This window comes from Calonectris borealis, chromosome 7 (genome assembly GCF_964195595.1).
Source record: "Calonectris borealis chromosome 7, bCalBor7.hap1.2, whole genome shotgun sequence".
Taxonomy (NCBI): Eukaryota; Metazoa; Chordata; class Aves; order Procellariiformes; family Procellariidae; genus Calonectris; species Calonectris borealis.
Genome location: NC_134318.1, coordinates 36,689,032 through 36,710,289, shown reverse-complemented (window position 1 = coordinate 36,710,289; position 21,258 = coordinate 36,689,032). Strand labels below are relative to the sequence as shown.

Here is a 21,258-nt window from a genome sequence, read left to right as displayed (position 1 = left end):
CAGGATACAGTTGACTCTCTGGGCTGCAAGCACACATTGCCAGGTCATGTTGAGCTTCCCATCAGCCAACACCCCAAGTCCTTCTCTTCAGGGCTGCTCTCAATCCATTTTCTGCCCAGCCTGTATTTGTGCTTGGGATTGCCCCAACCCATGTGCAGGACCTTGCACTTGGCCCTGCTGAACTTCATGAGGTTCGCACAGGCCCACCTCTCAAGCCTGTCAAGGTCCCTCTGTATGGCATCCCTTCCCTTACAGCGTGTTGACTGCACCGCACAGCTTGGTGTCGTCGGCAAACTTGCTGAGGGTGCACTCAATCCCACTGTCCATGTCGCCGACAAAGGTATTAAACAGCGCTGGTCCCAATACCAACCCCTGAGGAACGCCACTTGTCACTGGTCTCCACTTGGACATTGAGCCGCTGACCACAACTCTTTGAGTGCGACCATCCAGCCAATTCCTTATCCACCATGGGGTCCTTCCATCAAATCCATGTCTCTCCAATTTAGAGACAAGGATGTCCTGCAGGACAGTATCAAATGCTTTGCACAAGTCCAGGTAGATGACGTCAGTTGCTCTTCCCTTATCACTACTGCTGTAACCCCGTCATAGAAGGTCACTAAATCGTTCAGGCATGATTTGCCCTTAGTGAAGCCATGTTGGCTGTCACCAGTCCTCATTTTCCATGTGCCTTAGTATAGTTTCCAGGAGGATCTGTTCCATGATTTTGCTGGGCACAGAGGTGAGACTGACTGGCCTGTAGTTCCCCTGGTCTTCCTTTTTTCCCTTTTTAAAAATGGGGGTTATCTTTCCCCTTTTCCAGTCAGTGGGAACTTCACCGAACTGCCACAACTTCTCAAATATGATGGAGAGTGGCTTAAAAACTTCAGTTCCCTCAGGACCCGCGGATGCATCTCATCAGGTCCCATGGACTTGTGCACCTTCAGGTTCCTTAGAGGGTCTTGAACCTGATCTTCTCCTACAGTGGGCTTCTCCATATGTTTGGTTGTTGGTTTTTTTTACTTCATTTATTCAATAACAGCTTTTAAGCATCAGTAAATAGTTGAAGAGGACAGAAACAAGATTTATGTCTTACCACCCATTACAGCAAAGCTTGATAAAATGTCATTTATGTACTATTTTCAAAATTTGCTCATCAGCAGGAAACGGAGAAGAGGTTCTAGGAAGTCACAGAACTCCCACAAAAACAGGTTTTGTCTCTTTGCCCCTCTCCAAGGCAATTTTACTAAAAAAGTCACCATCCACCTGCCTATTTTCGAAGACACTAAATGTCCTTTCTCTCTCATCACTCCTCGTACGTTCCCCCGGCAACGAAGTGCCCAAAGACAGCGGTCACCTTCCTACAGGCCGGACGTTTTCCCCCTCCGTCCCCCCCCGCTCAGCGGTGATGCCTTTACTGCTGCGGGCAACGGCATCCCACGCACCCCCCTCGACTGACACTTAACGGCACTCAGGTAAACGCCCCACCCAGCCTTCCGCTGGCGAAGTAACGCAATAAACCCAGCCGCAGTCACGGCCCTGCTCGTTCACAGGCGGTGGCGGGGCAGGGTCGGCCGCCGCAGAGCCCCCCGCCCCGAGCGATCGTGCCGAAGGACGGGCTTTGGAGGGAGCTCCGGAGGCCCGCACGCTTTGTGCCGGTGCCCCCGCGCGCCCGCCCCCAGCCCCCTCAGCCCGCCCGGCTCCCCACAGCGCGGGCGCAGCCCCTCCCCCGCGCGCATGCGCCCGCCGCGCTGTGACGCCACACGGCGCGGCGCCGCGACGTACCCGGCGAAACCTTCCCGTCTCCGCCAATGGGGCCGCGCGGAGGGGAGGGCCGCGCCGCCGTTGGCTGGCCCCGCCCCCGCCCCGCCCCCTGCCCGCCGCCGCGGAGAGGGCGGTGGGGGGACCCGGATGAGGCAGCCTCGGGCGGCCGCGGCCGTTAAACGCCGGCCTGCGGGCGCGGCCCCCGCCATGGCGGCGGCGCGGTGAGGGCAGCGCGCTCGGGGCGCGGCGCGGGGCGCGGCGAGGATGCTGCTGGTCTATGTGATCCTGCTCTCGGCGCTGGCCGGCTGCTTCCTCACGCTCCTGCTCCAGCTCCTGCTCCTCTACAGGAAGAAGCCGGAGCCCCCCGGGGCGGTCGGAGCCTCCGACGGCCTCGTCTACGCCCGCGTCGCGGCCGACCACAGCCTCAGGGACTACCTCCAGGGCTCGGAGCCGGCCGGCAGCCAGGCGTCTCCGGAGCCGGCCCCCGGCCCAGCCCCGGCCTCGGCACCGGCCGCCGCCGCGGCTCCCGCCGCCGCCCCGGGCCCGGAGCCCAGCGCCAAACAGCCGCCGCAGCAGCAGCAGCAGCCAGAGCCCCCTCCGGCCCCCTCCTCCCGCGAGGAGACGTGCCACTTCCTCAATGCTATCTTCCTCTTCCTCTTCAGGGAGCTCAGGGACACGGCCCTGGTCAGGAACTGGGTCACCAAGAAGATCAAGGTGGAGTTCGAGGAGCTGCTCCAGGCCAAGATGACGGGGAAGGTGCTGGAGGGGCTCAGCCTCAGGGACGTCTCTCTCGGCAACGTCCTGCCCATCTTCAAAGCCGTCAAGCTCATTCGGCCGGTGGTCTGCAACGAAGAGGGCTGCCCCGAGGAGCTGGGCTTTGAGGTAGACCTGGAGTACAATGGTGGCTTCCACTTGGCCATCGATGCCGACCTGGTCTTTGGCAAGTCGGCCTACCTCTTTGTCAAGATCTCCCGGGTGATGGGGAAGCTGAAGCTGGTCTTCACGCGCCTGCCCTTCACGCACTGGTCCTTCTCTTTTATGGATGACCCTGTGATACTGTTTGAAGTGAAGTCTCAGTTTGAAGGGAGGCCTATGCCTCAGCTTACTTCCATCATTGTGAACCAGTTCAAGAAAGTTATTAAGCGCAAGCACACCTTACCCAATTATAAAATCAGGTACGATGTCCTGTGTCCTCATTGTTACTTTGGGTGGCGTGCATTAGAATTGCTGTTTTGCTCTTAATAGGTAAAAAGAGATTTCCTTTGGCACCTCTACAGTAGAGGTACTTGTATGTTGCTTGTCTGATATCAAAAGCCTTCCATGAAGGTAAGCACAGTTTTCCACTTATAATAGGTGAAGAAGCCATTGCACAGTAGGATTGTAACATGTCCCGAACTACATATAACTAAATGGCAGAAGTAGTAGGTATCAAAAATTTTGGGATCCTGTCAGGTGTCCAACAGTAGGACTGTGCTATCCCCCTTTGGAAAAGGTAGAAGGATGGCTCTGTGGAACAGTGTGTGGGTTTGGGGTGTCCTTCTCCCAAGCTTCTGCCACTGGTGAGCCACCTGGGCAAGACTTGCGGCTTATGCTTACCTATAAAGGCAAGGTCGTTGTTACCTAATGTGAGAAAGGATAAAGTTCACTCTAGGGAATATTTTTGACATCCCATGATAGATGGTGTCCTCTTCCTTTTTGATTTGCTGAATTTCGTCAATAACTTTGGGGAAATCTAAAAGTTGATAAAATAAGTATTGCCGCTATTGTGGTAAATAAAACTTCGGGGGAACTCTTGGGGTTTTTTGTCTTTTATTGTAAGATAGTATGCTTTCTTTTTTAAATGCACACACTGCAGCACAGATTGCATTATATGCTTGAATATAATGAAATGTTCAGTGATACTTCTGTAGCCGAAGTGGCAAGTGGCATCTTTACTTTGATTCCACCCTCATTTCTGATTAAAAGTTATTGAATATCTTACACTGTTCAGGTACTATGTTCCCTTTCTGTCGTGTGTCTTACCACTTTTAGGATACCAAGTTTCATTTCTCTTTTGTTCATTCTTTGTAGTTTGTATTATGTGTTAAGTAAGGATTTTTGTTTTGTTTACCACATTCTTCTGCAATAAGCCTTTTCTCTGAAATTCCTCGGAGATGAGTAACTGAAAATGCCTATTTGAATTTTGAAGAGTAATTAGCTTTGCAGTGATGTAACTTTTAAAGCCTTTTCAGCTGGTTCTTCTGCAATTGAATTTATAAGAGTTCTCATGAAAATGGATGTGTAAAATATCCAAGATTTAGAAAGCCCTGAAAGGCCAGTAAGTAGTTTATTCAAGTAATGTGGTGGTCCTTTCAAATTTTGAGTTACTAAATTGCTCTCCAGAAGGCCCTGGGCAGCAGTGAAGCTGTCAAGGGCAAGTTTGCTTCCATTCTCTTACTGTGTTGGAAAGAGACTGCAGCTGTTAACTGTGGAGAAGAGCCTAAAGGAGAGGCTGGGATAGCACAGTCGTGGTGCAGAGTGAGCACTCTTGGCATAGCTACAAAGAACAAGTAGAGCAAATGATCTTTACGCTCTCTAGACAAATTTTTAGGGTGTCTGTGGAACCAGTGATGATGTGCTCCTCCCCTTCAGCAGAGGAAGACAGACATCCTCATTTTTCCTATGGGAGATGCACCTGGGCAGTAGGGTGCTTTCATCATTTAGTTAGAGGTAAAGAATTTTCCATGTATTTCTCACACTTTATGTGTCAGAAAGAATGGATGAGGCATGCATGAGCCACTGACATATTGGAGGGACTGGAGGGGAAAATAAGGAAAGAAGCAAAGAATAGTGTTTGGGACAGAAATAAGTAGAAGTGTGAGGATAGAAGGTAACTAACACTGAGAACAACATAGGAAGCATAAATTATTTTAGAACTAAGAAGAATGAACTGTTATTTTAAAACATTCTCTTTAAGTTATAAGGAATTGGAAATTTAGGAATGCTCGAGAGGGAAATACAGTATCAGAGCTGGTTTTCACACTAGATAGTAGGCTGGTAGCACAGGGTGGCAAATGTTCAGTGAAACAGTGTCTGACCCTGTATATGGTGCTTTTGACCTTTAAATTCTATGCCGTGTTCTGAATATGTCATTCTGACCCACTGTGTTGTGAAGGGGGAAGGCAGGACACTAAGCTTAATGCGCATTAATGTAATTGTCTTAAGGAAGGAAGATTGGGTCATTGGTGTCCTAACTGTCTAGAACTTTGCCTTTAAAGCTTCAAGTGGGAACAGAGACCCCTGCATGGGAACATTTAGCTGTCTGTGAACCTTTAGCTGTCCACAGTTGCCCAAGATTTTGTGGAACACAGACACACGTGTTCTCCACCAGCACGTCTCAGATGAGTTTGTGTAGGTAGATCCCTAGACAGCAGAACTTGGTAATAGCCAAGTAGTAACAATACACTCTTATGTGGTGGTATAGTTGAGAATTGAGGCATTTTGATTTAAATGGTATGGAGAAATGATTTGGAAAATCAAGCCCCCTGCTGATAAGATGCGAAATTTGGTAGTTTTCATAAAATTCGTAAAAGTACATTGGCTTGGGATTATGGTATGTTAATGTATTCCTTAGCAAAGGATGTATAGAAAGAAGTCAGGAGAGTTTCACAACTGCTTAATAACCTGTTACCTTACTGAGAGCTTAACAATTTCTCATCTACAGGGAACGTGCTTATCCTCTCCCCATTTTTTTTTCCCTATGGCCTATATGCCTTTTGTTTAAGTACATAGTCAATGTTTGCTTCCACATGTAGTTCAAAACCTTTTTGATGTCTCCCTACTCTTGCTCAAGTAACTTTATAAATAAATCTTTGAGTAGTAGTAATTACAACCTTGTAAACAAAGGCACTTGGAGTGCAGGAAGTTCTCTTTTCAGCTGGTTAAAGGGGCATTTTGTTACCCTGCTAGCTTCCAGATCGAAGTCCACAAAGGAGTTTTACCTTCTTTCAAGATGCTAAGTAGCATTAAAAATTAAAATATGCCATTTTCTTTGTCTTTTTTATTAGGCAACTTTTAGAGGTTATTACTTGGTAATGAATGGCATAAGAAGAGAACTTTTGCCCATAGTTGATTTTGAACATCCTATAACTAAGCTTGTGTAAAGCACATCCCCCCCCATAATTAATTGTGAAATACTGCATTAAAAAAATGTGTTGTGTCTTCATGTGTGTATTTTCTGTTGCTACAGCCGAATTACTACACACATACTTCTGTATTCTTTCCAGTTATGTACAAAATTTTATGCAGCAAAGCAATGATTAGTAAGATCATCATCTTTTGTATCATCCATTGCTGGGAGTGACTTTGTGCGATGTGCATAACTGTAGCTTGAAAGTAGAAGAAGGCATCTTGCATTTCTGATGCACTCTTAAATGTCTGTGAGGGGAGGCAATGTAGACTAGTAAGTGCATTTTAAAGTTTGTCTAGCATTTTGTGTGCAATTTTCTCGATAAAAGCAATTGTCTACTAATTGTAAAAGGAGGGATGCACTTTATGTCTAAACAAATAAGTAGTAATTTGTGTTTTATTCTAATAGTGTATAATCACTTTTCTTTGGCGCTTTAAGAAACGTGTTTGTGTCTGGCAAAACACCCTATTCTGAAGCTGCTCTGCCATTGAATGGCAATTGCTATCTCATATAGTAGAATTTGGCTAAAACTCTGGAAGCAAGGCTGCTGGTAAAATTCAGTAAATGGTAAGCTTTTCTTTTTTCTTTTATTTTTTTTACTCATCATTAAGAAAGGATTTTTGCAATGCAATTGGTAGTAGCAAGAGTTACTACTGTTTTATAGCTAACTTTAATCTTAATGTATTTGTTGTTGCTTTGTAATAGAAATGCAAACAGCTCTTCTGAAAGCATTGTGGTCTGTCAGAAGTTTCTTGTTCGGATGTGGGGAAGATCTAAAATGACAGGGTTGGTTTTTTTTTTTCTTCTCCAATATACATGAGTTCTGGTGCACTTTTGAGTAACTAGATAACTGTGAGTCAAGATTTTTTTTTTTTATAACTAGCCCTAACTTCAGTAAGGTAATGAAGAGTTGTAGGTATCATTTATTTGGCTCTACATAACCCAAACTGAATTAGCTGCTTAAATTATACCTTTTTTTAGTTCTAAGACAAGTTGACCAGTGGGTGGAGCTTGAGAATGAGCATGGAAAGCCTTGACTTCACTGGTTGTTGCTTGTGATGTCAACTATTGGTGTTCTGCAGGGCGGCCACTGACCTGCCAGTGTGTCTTGCTGTCCCAAAATCTCTAATGCTGGCACTCTCAGGCACCATATTTAGTCAGTCTTGCCTGTTGGCATAGCTTGACTTGGCACTGGATATTTCATGTAGGTTCTTTGACTAGACCAGGATAGTAGATACCAATTATCAGCACAAAGTGGAGTTTATCTAGCAGCCTGAATCCAACCTTTGGTTTTTTGTTGTATACACTAAAACAGTTCTTTAAAAGTAGTACCATAGACATGGTTCACGTTGGTTTTAGCTTTCTGTTTCTAGTCCTTTTAATAGTAGCATAAAGTGGTTAACACTAAGCCGTAGTTACTAGCATTGCCATAGCGTGTTTAATAGAAGAATTGCTTCTAGCATTTCTATGTCAGGTATTTAGATGATCTCCTGAGGTCCCTTCCAACATGAATTATCCTTGGAACTGATCATTTGCAATATAGTTAGTTATGTTAAATAGCTTTATGCTTTATTTAGAAGCTGGGGCTATATTGAATTTCACTGGGAAGAACCATTAGACAAGCCTATTTTAATTTACCATTATAGAATGCAATTTGAGAGTTACACAGCAGTTTCTTATTTTTGGCAAAACTTAGGCTGAGAAGTAATGTAAGTCGCTATTGATTTGAAATGTGTTTTATAATAGAAATGACTTCATACTATGGTAATAAAGGTATTGGAAAAAGTATAAAGTTTAAAAAAGTATATATTATTCATATGATGAGGTTATACTCAGAAATACCAGAAATAATCATAGAGATTGGGATTGTGAGCATGTCTAATTTCAGAAAGCAGCAGCCAGTAGAGATACTTACTTTCTCTACAGCTTCTGCAAAGAGAGAGGATGTGGAGATTCTTTTCCTGAGTGGACTTCTACTGTAGTTGTGATATGAACCTTTCTTACTAGTTAAATCTGTAAGGTACTCCTCTTTCTTTTCAGCAGCAACAGAGAACTTGAAGGAGGAGGCTTTTTTTCTTTTTCTTTTTTTAATGCCATGCTTATTCTAGGTGCAAAAATCTTCTCATATACAGGATTTGAGTCCTTTTGTGCTCTGCAACAATTGATGGTAAAGCAGCACTGTGATACTGGTGGGTTTTCAGACTGTTTCAGAGAGGTAATTCTCTGAATGATGCCAGCCCAAAGATTTGTTCTGCTAATGGCAAAGCAGCAATAATTGGAATCCGCAGATCTGTCTGTAGACAGTAGTTCCATGCTTGGAAGATTATCTCTCTAGTGCATGGACAAGTAGGTTTTCTTATTTATACAGGAGTTAGATAAATGGATCTGTAGGCAATCTGACACACAGTAAATAAAACCAAACCCCGGAACATGAAATATTTTCATTTCTTCAAGGGTGCTACGTGTGTAGAAGGAAGCTTTTTGTAGTGCAGAGCTTTTTACTGTCTTTATTTTGGGAGTGGTCTCAGAAGTACATTGTTTCCAGAAGGTCACTAAAGACATGTTTCTTCAGATTAAATGAAAGTACGTGGTACAAAGTATGTATGTAAATCTCCTTATATAGATATCAAGTTCAAAACCTATTGGTTCTGGGTGCTTTGAAACCTTTTAGTCATCTTCCCCAGCTCCAGCACTTCACAGGCTTTCACGCTGGAAAGACCTAATTCTGAAAGAATGCCAATTTGAAACTTGTTCATTATGAAGTCAGATTTAATGAATGACCAGCCATATATTGGACATTTCCCAGTATACAGGTGGCATTCTTTTCAGAATGAGTGAGCCTTTTCCTATGACTAGTCAACAAATGTCACGTTTGCTTTTCTTACCTGCAAGGCTGAGGAACTAGTACAGCACTGACTTGAGATGGATCAGTGAAGAAACTGGAAGACCAGAGATATAGTTGGGGACAAAAAAAACCCAGAAGATCTCAGTTGGAGGGAGAGATGAATGAAGACGTAAAAGAATAAGTTTTGATGATTACTGTTTGCGTTTGCTGCAGATAGCAATCCAATAAGCGTTAAGGTTAATTGGTCTTTCAGGAAAATAAAACCTCCTTCAACTTCTCTTACTTGAAACAGTATATATAAGATTCTTTGTTCAATAATAATGAAAAGAAAATTACCTCATTTAACACCTTTGCTGTTTTGTATTTAAAAATTACTTGATCTTAGTCCTGTGGCGAACTTCTTTCATGTGCATAGTGAATAAAGGCTCGGAAAGATCTGATAAGATTCATTTGGTACTTCATGGCGTTTTGCATGCACTAGCATTGAGACTTTGCATTTCTGTTCATCTGAACTCTGATCTTGAACATTTAAGCTGATCTTGCTGCCCAGTGAGAACCAGTACTTTTATTTTTATTCGGTTGTCATAATTTGTATAGCTTTCAATTCTTTTAAATAAAATATGAAATAAGCAGTAGTACTTTTTATTTTTTGAAAGGTAACTTATTTCAAAGTATAGGGCATATAGGAGTTAATCACATCACCAAACCGTAGGCATCTAACAAATGTCTGAGCTTGGCTCTGGGCCTGTTTGTTGGAGCAGGTAGGTGTGTTCAAGCCCTAGAGTTGGGCTATTCTGAATCACCTTCTACAGGCTGTATTGTGATTTTTAGTTTCTGTGGATAGATAGTATGATGAATGTTCCCTACCTGTCACGCAAAACAGAACACTGGATTTTCCTTAAAAGAGATTACTTAAGGAACAGAGGCCCAGAATTTACCTGTAAAAATGGATAGCTAATACACCTCTCAGTAGCTCATTTGATGTCAAAATATATGAGTCTCTTGTAGAACCTATTTTACATATATTAAGCATGTGAAATAGCTAATCTTTTTATTAGCGAATGATACTTGATAGAAGGCTCTTAAATAAGCAGCCTGGGTAAGGACAGTAGGCTTTAGTGAACAGTGTGGTGCTCCAGTGACGGTGAAGCTTAGTCTCAGGCTGCCAATTTCACTATTGGAGCTAGTCCTTTCATGTTACTGGGTTTCTATGGGAAACTGCTTATTCTGCATTCCTGCAGAGATTGCCTGAAGTCACCCGATATGCTCCTGTGTTTACAGTTCATGTTCACGCTTGTTTGATTTAAAACTATTTCAACATTTGGTTATTCTTGATATTATTGTACTTTAGAGAATAATAAAAGACTTTAAATTTAAAACTAGGATTCTAGGATTAATAAGCTTTATTGTCTAAAATGAGTATGGAGAGAATGTTACATTCCTATGTGGTTTGTTAATTTAATAGATAGTTTGTGCCACCCCAGTCTGCTAAAATCCATTAATTGTGGAACTACGAAAACCTTTGCATGATGATCTCAAACTGTGCTTTTGACCAGAAGAAAGCAATGGTCCAATATTAAAAATGTTAGCTGGGACAATTAGCTTTTTGAGCAGGTTCCATTCTGTGTGATACATGAATATCAATATTTTGTATAATTAAGAAAAAATGCTCTGGCGAAAGCATTTGTTTTGATGTTTGAGGGTTGAAGAGGACTTGTTCATAACAGTGGATAAATTCTCATTTTGGAAATGAGTGTGGATGCCAGTTTGTGTGAAGGGGATTTGGAAGTTATTATTTTATAAACATTTGTCAGGTTAATTGTGACAGAGAATTTATAAATAATTTCTTTGAGTAGTTTCTGCTGCAGTCACTGAGTTTCTGGTTAAACTAAAGAATTTACTGCTGGAATGGTGTTCATCTCGGTTGAGAGACACGAGTAAGATCCACATAAGTTTTGGAAGCTTTTCCTGTTATTTACCTTCACTGTTTAACAAATTGCAATCGTTTCACAAGCCAATTGAATCTAGGCTAGAATTCAGACCTCCAAGATGTTCAATGATCCCAGCCAGCCTATCTAGTAAATTAGTGAAAAAAAATCTGCAATGAAGACTTCAATTGACGGATACGTTTGCGTTGCAAAGAAAGTCTCTACAGTACAGTTAAAGTGCCCAACCAACAGTGAAATGGTTGTGTATGCGGTGTCATGGATGCGGGTGCTCCTACATTGCTCTATCCAGCAAGTTGGGTATATGCTGTGTTGGGTTTGGTAGCTCAGACTCCTGCATCCCACCTGCCCAAAGCCATTTGGGTGCATCTGCTTCCCTAAGCACCCTTCCTTCTGAAAGGACTCTGACTCTTGTGGAGCCCTGCCCTCTCAGGACTTGGGAGTGCATCTCTATTGCAGGACCCAGCTGGAGCCCGGCAGCATTTTAGACCTGTCTGTGGCCATATATAGCGATGAAAACTGCCAAGGAGATGCTAGGTGTAGCAGAGAAGAAAAGAAAAAGAGGAAAAACCTTATTTTTTGTGAGATGAGAGAAAGGCAGAAATTGTTTTCAACTCTGGGTTGGGCCCTGGAGAGCTACTTTGTTATTTTTTTCGCATTAGCTGTTGTAATTCATTTTAGCCTTTAAACTCCATGGGAACAACTTACCTTTATAATTTCTTAATTCCCCTGTTCAGCTTGCAGCTATGCTGTGGTTCAGCAGAGTGGTCTGTGAGGAGTACATCCAGCCCTCTCCATTAAAGCTGTTTCGTGTAATGGAAAATACAGGGATTCTACTACAGCAATACAGTTTTCACATTTTTGAAGACTTACCAGATGTCATAAATTCTGCCTGCAATGAAGAGTGTATTACAGAGATCAGCTGATGATAGAGTTAATCAGACTGTTACACATACTCAGAGAGAGTAATTAATTGTCAGCTATGACTAGCATAAAATTAAATTAGTGTAATCATTTGGGAATACTTTTTTTAGCAATTTTGTGTTGCTTTAACTGTAAAACTTACAGGGGCAATTTGATATGTAAATTTACAAAATTATTTCTTAATTTCTGTTAATTATTTTAAAATTATCTGTGGATATCTAATGGAAATCATAACACTTACATACTTTGTTCTTGACTTTCTTAACTTACTCTTAACGCTGAGCTTCAATATATTCTCCTGTATCAGTTTTAATGGCAACATAGTTATAAAAAATGCCCACTCAGAAGGAAATGTGTACAAATATTGGGATCTGCTTTTGTAATAGTATTAAGTACAAGATTGTGTTGTTTGCCAGTGTCACTGAAATGAAGATACCAATACTTAAAATAACTAATACCACATAGGTAAAATGCTTTAAATGATGCTAAAATCTTTGAAAAATATCCTGTCAAATACACTTTTTATATAGTATTTTAAATGTAAGTCATTGTGTAGTAAGAACTAAAATGGACTTTTACATGAATGTCACTTGACTTAAACCTTAAAACTTAAATGTACATGACTTAAACCATTATTCTTATTTGCTTGAGCTAAAATAGGAAGAGTAGGAATTGAAGATCATAGTCTTGCAGTGACATGGCAGAAGGCTTCATGGTGGTGTTTGAATCACTGCTGTGAATGATCTGGCTTGGGGAATAATTCCTAAGTAATTAAACAGTGGAAATGATGCAGTGTAACTCTGAAAACTTCAACAGTTTGTATTTTTTTTTTAAGAATAACTCTGCATACTTGCTAACAAAACTTCATGCAATATGGTAGAATAAACAAAACAAATTCTAATGTTGCCAAGCAAAGAGCCCAGTGGATTACAAGGGGAGGTGGGGTGGGAACAGCAATGTTAGTCAGTGGTATTGTTTTAAAACAATACTATAAAAACTCAGATTTTTTTTCTTTTTCTTTTTCCTGTTCCTCTGAAAGAAGGGCGAATTAGAGAAAATATCCAAACTCATTATGGGAATGGTGGGAGAAGATTATGGTAATTTGAGCAGCTGCTTCTTTCAAATGTAATCTCAAGGTCCAACTGTAACTTGCCATCAGTGATGCAGGATTTGCAAAGTGCACGAATCCTTCCTGTTAATTAATCTTGCAAGCCCCTCCTGTATTTGATTGTCAACAGTGGTGCCACAGGTCATGTCCAGACTGAGCTTCTATGTCATTTGATCCTGTTTGTTTACAGTACAGGCCCATTAATAAAATGCTGTGACTCACAAATGGTGACACCTTTGCTTGGGGGACAGTTGGCAAGTACGTGCTGTGGTGTGTCCCCGGGTCCCCATCTGTGCCCTCCTCACCATTGCAGTCTGAATAACTGAGCTGTCTGTAAAACAGATCCTTAATAACTGCTGTTTACAATTTTAAGGTGAACTGTCAGTCATCTCAGCTTTGAAAATAGTCTAGCTCAGGATTAGTAGTACCATCTCCACCACTTTGGAAGACTTCAAGGGTGTGAATTGGACCATCTTCTGTCTTGTCAGAAGTGACTAGATAAATGTAGATTGAGGGGAAGCTTCTGTAGTTCAAGCGTTTTTAAAACTAACTGGAGGAGTGAGGGTAAACCTTGGAAAGCTATCATGTCTAAAATTCAGAACAGATACAAATATTTTTTCACTTTTGGTTTACAGCTGTCAGAGACTGTTCTCAGCAGTGAGACAGTCATTTCTGTCTACGAGGATGTCATTAGTTTTCATACGGACATAGGCTAGTGTTTAGAGCAGAGGATTAAAACTCTTGAGTTTTAACTCAATGAATGAGTCATGTACAGAGTTTAGGCTTCTATTAGAACATCAACATTGTTTTCCTCTGATCAGGATTGCAGAGAGATGATGTTTGTAGAGAGACCTGAGACCTCCTTATGGGAGAATATATTGCTGATGTGAGAAAAAGCTAGCATTTTGCTAGCATCAGTTACTGGAACCAATCTGTAATCCAACTGGCTAAAGGTAGAGTTTTGGGGTGGCTTGGGTTTATTCGTGTGGTTTTTTGGTGTTTTCTTTCCTGCTGCTGTTCTCCTTGAATGCCTAAAACTGGTTGCTGAACGACACCTGCCTCTCTTCCAGCTCTACATGAACAAGAGCATATTCTGCATCTTCTGTCCCATTTGGAGCAGAGCCACAATGATTCAGGCTTTCTGGTTAGACAGGGAAATTTTGTCTTTGTCCTGTCTGAGACTGAAATATAGCAGGATTTTGATCTCTTACTCTTAATTTGAACCAACAGTTGGCTTCAGCTAGGTCACATACAATTTAAAAAAAAAAAAACCCACATGAAAACTCAGAGATCAAACAGGCATTGGCTGCATTGAGTTAACTAAGTTATTTCTGTATTTATGGAATTTAGAATTTGGGAACCTAGTATTCTTGAAATGGAAAAAAGTCTGTGCATGGTCAAATTGATCTTGTTTGTGCTGATAAGAAAGTAGTTTTGATAAGCCTGATTCAAGATTTTTTTTTTCTTAGATGTGGCTATTTCAATACAGACAGCAATGGCAAATCTTTAAGACTCTCCTTGCCATATTTACAATGACTTCTGTCATACAAGCAGGGAAAAAAATCTATTATCCTCTGGAAGGAGCTACTTGACTATTTACATTTGGTTTTTTATTTATTCTTGTAGAATGGGTCTTAAAGTTTTAAAAGTGTTTGTCTTGAGTGTCTGATTTGAGATATACCGCAGAGGTATATCATCGTAAGATATCACTGATATCACCGTAAGAAAGACGACTGTAGCTTAAGAATCTGGAAATGTGTGAAACATCTTTGAAGAAAAAACCCAAATAATAAAATCCTTGCTTTTTTTTTTTGTTTTGAGGTCTTGATTTAAAAAATGACTGTTCATATATTGAGAACTTATGTGTATGAGCCTCCCACATGCCTGTGGCAGAATATTCTGTAACACAGTAGGTGGAGTGCTAGAACTGATTTGCAGTTTTCCATAAAATTTCCTAGAAAATAAACCTACTCTCTTATTGCAATGTTTTTGAGGTTATTTGTAAGCCAAATTTTTATGGGTGTGGGTAAAGCTGAAATTAGTAGATTTCTATACTGAATAAGAGTATAGTTTGAATTACTGAAGTCCCCTGAATGAATACTGACACACTTCTGCAGCTTTGTTCCTTGTGAAATCAGTGGAAGCTGGAGAATTGCTTTTGCAAAATCTGCAGTGGTGGTACTTTTCTTATTTCAAAATAAGGATAAGTTCCAATTTTATATCTTCAGTGTGAAGAATGATGTAAGCTGTTTGCTTATAATACCTAACTCTTAACAAGCTTAAATGTAAAGTGATAAGTACTTTTAAAATCTTACTAACGTGATCATGCCTTTTTAGGAGTAGGTTGTTAGATTTTTTTTTAGAAGTAAACTTCGTCTTAAATTACACTTATTACACTTAAATTACACTAATGACTTAAAATACCTGGTGTCAATCACACTTTTTGGAATTTATATACTTTACAAGCGCATGACTTGTATTTCTGTGAATCAGATAAAAAAGGCAATCTAAAAATGACTGAGTTCTGTTCTGTAGTTAGTCGAATCTTTTGAGTACTACCAAAACTGCAAATAAACTCAGCAGTTATTCTTTCAAAAATATTTTAGATACTAGAATCTTCAAATACAGTAGCATTTACAAAAGTAAATTAATGCTTTACTAAACACAGTCTGACTTTAGATTTTGATTTATTTTTTACTTAGAGTGGTGAACACAATTCTAAGACTTGCAGTGTATACAAAGTAGCCTTATGCTAAAGATACTTGCATTTTTAGCTGCTGGACTCTTCTGAGATTTAAGGTCTCATTTTGCCTTGTTTATTAAGATTTAAATATTCAGTTAATGTAACTTGATTAAAAAATTCATAAACCTGATGATGTTTAATCTTATTTTATGGCAATAGAGTAGTGCTGGAATTCATATAATGCAAGTGATTAATGTGGTTTTAAACAGATATCCAGTAATTTTTAGACCACTGTTTTAGATATCGAACGTCTTTTGTAAAACCAGAGAATAATTTAAAACTTTTCCCAAAACTTATTCTAGAAAAGTGTTCTCACTTCTTAGCTAAAGCTCTGCAAAATCCTGGCCGCCTCCTTTCTTTCTGTAAGTCTTTCTGCTTCTCCAATTAGGAAATGGAGTACTGAGAGCTTTTGAAGTTTGTTCCTGTCTGTTTCGCTCTTAACAATTATTTTTTTTTAACCGTGTTTCTGGATATTCTTAACAGACGCAACGAACAGAAACACATAAGTGCTTGGTTATCTTTGGCCAGATAAATTGATGGTATTTTCCCAGTTCTTAATAGATTTCCTCATGCAAGTAAAATTATTGTAGTTAAGTAGGTACTGGTGGGAACAGTTAATTTGGGTAATAGGTTAATTAAATTAAACTAAGGTATAAAAGACTCCTGTCCTCTTCTCTGTTAGAAGCTGACTTAAGGACCACAAAACAATCATCACAGAATAGTGAATACAAATTAATGCGAATATAGGTCAGGCATTTCTAAAAGTAAACCACTGAATTACAGTCTTGTTCCAGGTAGGTGAATTCCTCCCCCACAGAATTGGCAACTGGAAGGAAGAACAGCGTTATTCAGGGGAAGAAACTTGATTGTTTTTTTTTTTTTTTCAGATGCAATTTTGATCTAGACATTCTGAGTGAGGTGGTGATGAGATGAGAGCAAATGAGCCACTGAAGTGACTCTGTGAAATACGGCATGAATGAAGTGCAGAAGTTTTTTGTATGAAGGGGACATACTGACTGCGTGCAGTGTCTGGAAACATTTTTGCTGTGCTTTGTATGTGGAAGAGCTCAGTATTATGCTACTTTAAGTATAACTTTAATCCTGTATATTATTGAGTAACTTTATCTTAATTGTCTCTCAGTATAATCATCTGACCTAATTCCTCATGTGAAATGACTTTTTTTTGCTGTTTGTGTCTTGCGGTATTTGTTGAGAAACGCTTTTGCTACTCGATAGCTTCATTTAAATATTATTTTTATAGGGTATTTTTTCACTCGCTAAAATTTCACATGAAGTTTGATTGATGGATATTCTTCTTCATATTCATATTATTAAGTTAAAATGTTGGGTTTTAACTAGTATTTTCTTAACAGTGTGCTATTTGTATTTTAGACTTCTGGACAAATAAGATGATAAATTTGTGGAGAAAGACTGATAATTTAAAAACAAATTGAAAAGGTACTATGAGCATCTAATATAAGGCACTTTTAAAGACTTTTTTTTAATAGCATCCCATATCCAAGCAGGGTTTTGGGGCAGGAGCATAAGGTGGTTTTTTTCGTGATACAGCTACAGTATGCCTATTTTCTTCCTCTGGAGAAGATGAAGAGCTTACAAAGGCTTAACAAATATGGTTTAAAAACAGTAAAATCTCTCCTCCACAAAATCTATGTTACTTCTGATAGTTGTTTAGTATCATTTCACAGGTTTGGGATTGAAAAGGAGGCTTTCAGCTATATGGACTGAGTTGATGTAAGCCTGCTTTGTAGGTGAAGGATTTGTGACATGAGTATGAATTTTGCCTTTTGACCTTGGTGAATAAGGAGATGGCAGCATTAGCACCCCCTTGAAAAGGGTCTAATATAGATGCAATGAAAATCTGCCTTGGAGACCCTGATAACAGCTCAGCAGTGTTCAGAAAGGTACTATATTTCTTGTAAGTACCTTTTGGTAACATTTTCTCAACTGTTGTACTGTCAGGAGCAACTCCTAGATTTCCCCACACCATTGTCATGGCTTAAAACCTTTTTCTCGGGCTGTAGTGGTGAATGGGCTGATTGCAGACCATTTGTTATGGGCTTGTTCTCCACTGATGGAGGTCTAACAATTTATGTAACTAACTTTTTTGGCTACTGGTTAAAATTAAGAAAGGGAGCTGAGACTACCGGATGAGTGTTTAAAGACCTAGACAGCCAAATAGCAACCACTTTTTTTTTTCCTTGTTCAGAGTTTGTAAAGTGAGAGCCTTGAATTCACAAGAGCAACCTACCAGAACTGACCAGATCATGGGATGGCTGCTGTGATGAGGGCAGAGACCAGCTGAGATTAACTAAGGCATTTAGTTTGCTGTCAAGGTTTCTTTATAGACTTTTTGAATAGAGGCTTATTGGTGGGCTATATGATCTTTTTTTCTTAGTCAATGTGATCAATTTCTCTAAGGCATTTATTGGTGGACTTTTGCTCTTTAAAGATGGACTAAATATTAGAGGGTAGCAAAATACACTCTTAAAGCTATTACAGAAATTACATCAAGGTTATTTATATAAGGTATTTAATAAAATAAGTTCTATATTATAATAACAAACCCAGGATGATAGGAAACTTATCTCTCCTTTACATAGGAAAGCTTGGGACAGAAAGATACTGAATCACCGAAGGTACCAAGATCTGCAGGGCTTGGGAATAGAGTTTGTATCTCTTGTTTGTTCACTGAATTGTGTTATTGGCACTATTAGCTAAAAGCCTACTATTGGTGCTTTAATGTAATGAAATACAGCTTTGCTTTCATATTAAAAGTGTGTTTTGTTGTCCTTACGGTAAATGTTTTATGAAACAAACTTTACAATTAATTTCATGTAGTGCTGTGACTATTCTCAAGCAGGAAAGTTAGAGAGATGATACAGCCAGGGGAATCTGGCTTCTCCGCAGAGGGGAGAACACCCATTGTGGTTCTGCTGTACTCCCGCTAGACCAAACAGGGGAGCAGCAGCGATGGCACTCCTCAGAGTGCCCTTCGTTACTGGTGATGGTTTTTAAAAGGTGGGGTAGCTCATAGACTTTCCCTACCACAGGGAAAATGATGGGAGAACCTGTGATGCCTGACTCGGTTACGTGCGTGGGTTGCAGGTGGCCTATGTGTGGTTTTACAACACAGGGAAACGGAGTCTTGCCGTGTTACCGGCTGTCGCTGCCTGGGTCTGTATTCATTCACCAGATCCCAGTAGGAAAGTCTTTCCAAATAAATTTCGGTTATCTTGTACTTAAATAGTCTGTCAACAGTTCACTTTAATATATAATTGAAATCTATTTGAAATAGTAATTTGTCTGATGTTTAATTTTGGAAATGTACAAACTCTCAGTAAATGACCTTAAATAGATAAGTGCTATGTTATAAAATTGGAAAGCTTCAGAGTGGCACTTAAACACTAAAAATGCATTTAATGTGGGATATTTAGCTATTTGTAGGTTGCTAATGCCAATGGAAATAGGTGTTAGGGCTTTTTGCTAAGGATTTTGCAAATAGTTTCAGTGGTAAGAATGTGAACATAAGTGCTTGTTGTAAATTAAAAATGTTGCGGAGACTGCTTTTTAATCCCATATTTGTAGAAAATTTAACTAGTGGTGCACAGAGTCCAGCATACACTGTTAAGTGTTTTGCATATTATTATATATAACTGCATTCTCATTTTAGGATTTTTTCCTCTTTAATTCATTGTTGTAGTAATTAAAAAAGTCTATTTTGAAAATAGAAATCAAAATTATAGTAAACATTATATCTTAATCTACCAAAAAAAAAAAGACTTGTTCTGAGGATTATTTCATCATTCCGTGCTGCAGCAAAAGATTGCAGTGTGCTGTACTTAACACTTTGTTCTGAAGTTACTTGAGAGATGACGGTTTTGGTTTGAATATGTAGGTAGATATGTCTACATACTTACTGGAATATTTTAGTCTGTTATTTTGCTTTTTTGTTTTGTTCTTGCTTATTTTTGGTATTGAAAATAGATTTGTCCAGGTTTGTGTTTTTGTTAAATAGCCTGCAGGCTGTTTTACGGTATATATAAGGGAAAGACCTTATCAATACCGACACTTTTAAGCCTGGCATTTGCAGAAATTCAGAGAGGTGATGGTAACCTATTGGATCCTCTGCCTTTGTCTGTTCCTCCCTCCCAGAAATCTTGTTTGAACAGCTCACTGAGGCTCCTGGTGGTGGTCATTAGCTTGAGGTTCCCATGGAAAACTGTTTGTTTGGTTGGTTTTTTTAATAGATTTTGGGAGACAGTATATGGGCAGTTGCTGGTACTAATTGAAAAGTTGTTTATTTGTGCTGGAACCCCCACCCCCCCAACAAACTCCAAGTATTTATTCACTCAAAACTTGCCATTATTTTCCAGCGCGGCTGCCTAACTCTTCTTTTTTTGCCTAACAAAATCTGATCTAAATCTGTATTTTGAGGGGGTAAAAATCATTGCTAAAAGAAACAAGGTACCCTTGCTTGTGCTTAAAGTGAAAATGCGTGGGGTGGTGTGTGCTGTGACGGCTCAGGGTGGCTCTGAGCGGGGAGGTGGCCAGGCCTGAGGTGGCTGTCAGTCTTAGGAGTTTGTAGAGTGAAAATAGTGGGGTTGTCTTGGTGGTATTTTCCCTGGTCTTGTGATGCTTACTATTCCTTTAATAATTCAAGAACTATAGAAGAAGATTATGAGTAAAATATCAAACCAGATAGTATACACACAAGGAATATTTTGGGTTGGTTGGTTATGGTATACTTGTAAGCCTAAACCAGGGCCAGTGTGATTTAATTGCTTCATATTTTTCATACATAGACTTAAATACTTCATTCAGTTTATTTTTTTTTAATTGAATATTTTGACTTGAATTTCAAAACAGTTTTCTTCCTGAAGGAGTTAATGAGGGAGAAACTTGGAACAAAATTAAAGTTAGAAGTTGAATTGGATTTTGGGAAAATAGCTGGAGTGTTGAGTTGTATTTATTCACAGGGAGAACAAAAGACGTGTCTTTCTCATGGCTCTGTATGAGGGCTGATGCTCGTACAGAAACGCAGTGTCTCGAATCAGAGCGCCGGGCTCCCTCCTGAAGAGTGTGCCGACAGTTAAAGGGCGCTTAATTATTTATTTGAATTTCTGAAACTCTTCAGTTCAGATCCATGTGACTGTTTCCTGAACATATTGCGATCTCCGAATGTGACAAGCAGATGCCTCCGGTGGTTGAGCAAACAGTACTTATGAAAGACTGCTTTCTCATGAAATGGCAGATACATCCTGCAGGCAGTGATGCTCGTGTCCTGCTATCTGTAAGTCTTAACAGAAATAATCACTGGGAGGCCGGGTCGGTGAGAGGGGATGGAAACCAAGGCATGGGGCAGGCCTAGGAAATGGGAGCAATAAATAAAAACAGAAAGAAGGAATACCCTGCAAGTGCTTTTTCAAATACTTTATAGAAATGCTAGTGCAGATTCCCTATCTTTCTATCTGCAGGGTTGTGGCTCTTGCTGTTAGGATTGCATGTGTGTGTCTGCCATGTGATGGGGCTGCAGCTGTGCAGCCTCTCCCCCTCCCTCCTTCCCTCAGATCGTTGGCTGTCCCTGACATTGAAGCACTATCACTTAAAAATGAAATTGGTATTTATAACTTGGCATATTCGAATCAAAGAGAGAGAATTATGTGGTGAGATAACGTATGTAAAACACTTAGTATATTGAACATGAACTGCTTTTCCTGTGAATCACATGCTGTGATGAGGGAA

At 40.1% G+C, this 21,258-nt stretch overlaps 1 protein-coding gene across 1 annotated transcript in view; it reads left to right on the top strand.

Annotated features, from left to right (window-relative positions):
• The first annotated feature begins 1,867 nt into the window (after positions 1-1,867).
• PDZD8 (PDZ domain containing 8) overlaps positions 1,868-21,258 on the top strand; it is a 67,518-nt gene continuing 48,127 nt past the window's right edge. Inside the window, exon 1 of the mRNA XM_075155145.1 lies at positions 1,868-2,936. Coding sequence (XP_075011246.1) covers positions 2,026-2,936 — 911 coding nt within the window. The 5' untranslated portion in view covers positions 1,868-2,025. The remainder of the gene's footprint in view (positions 2,937-21,258) is intronic.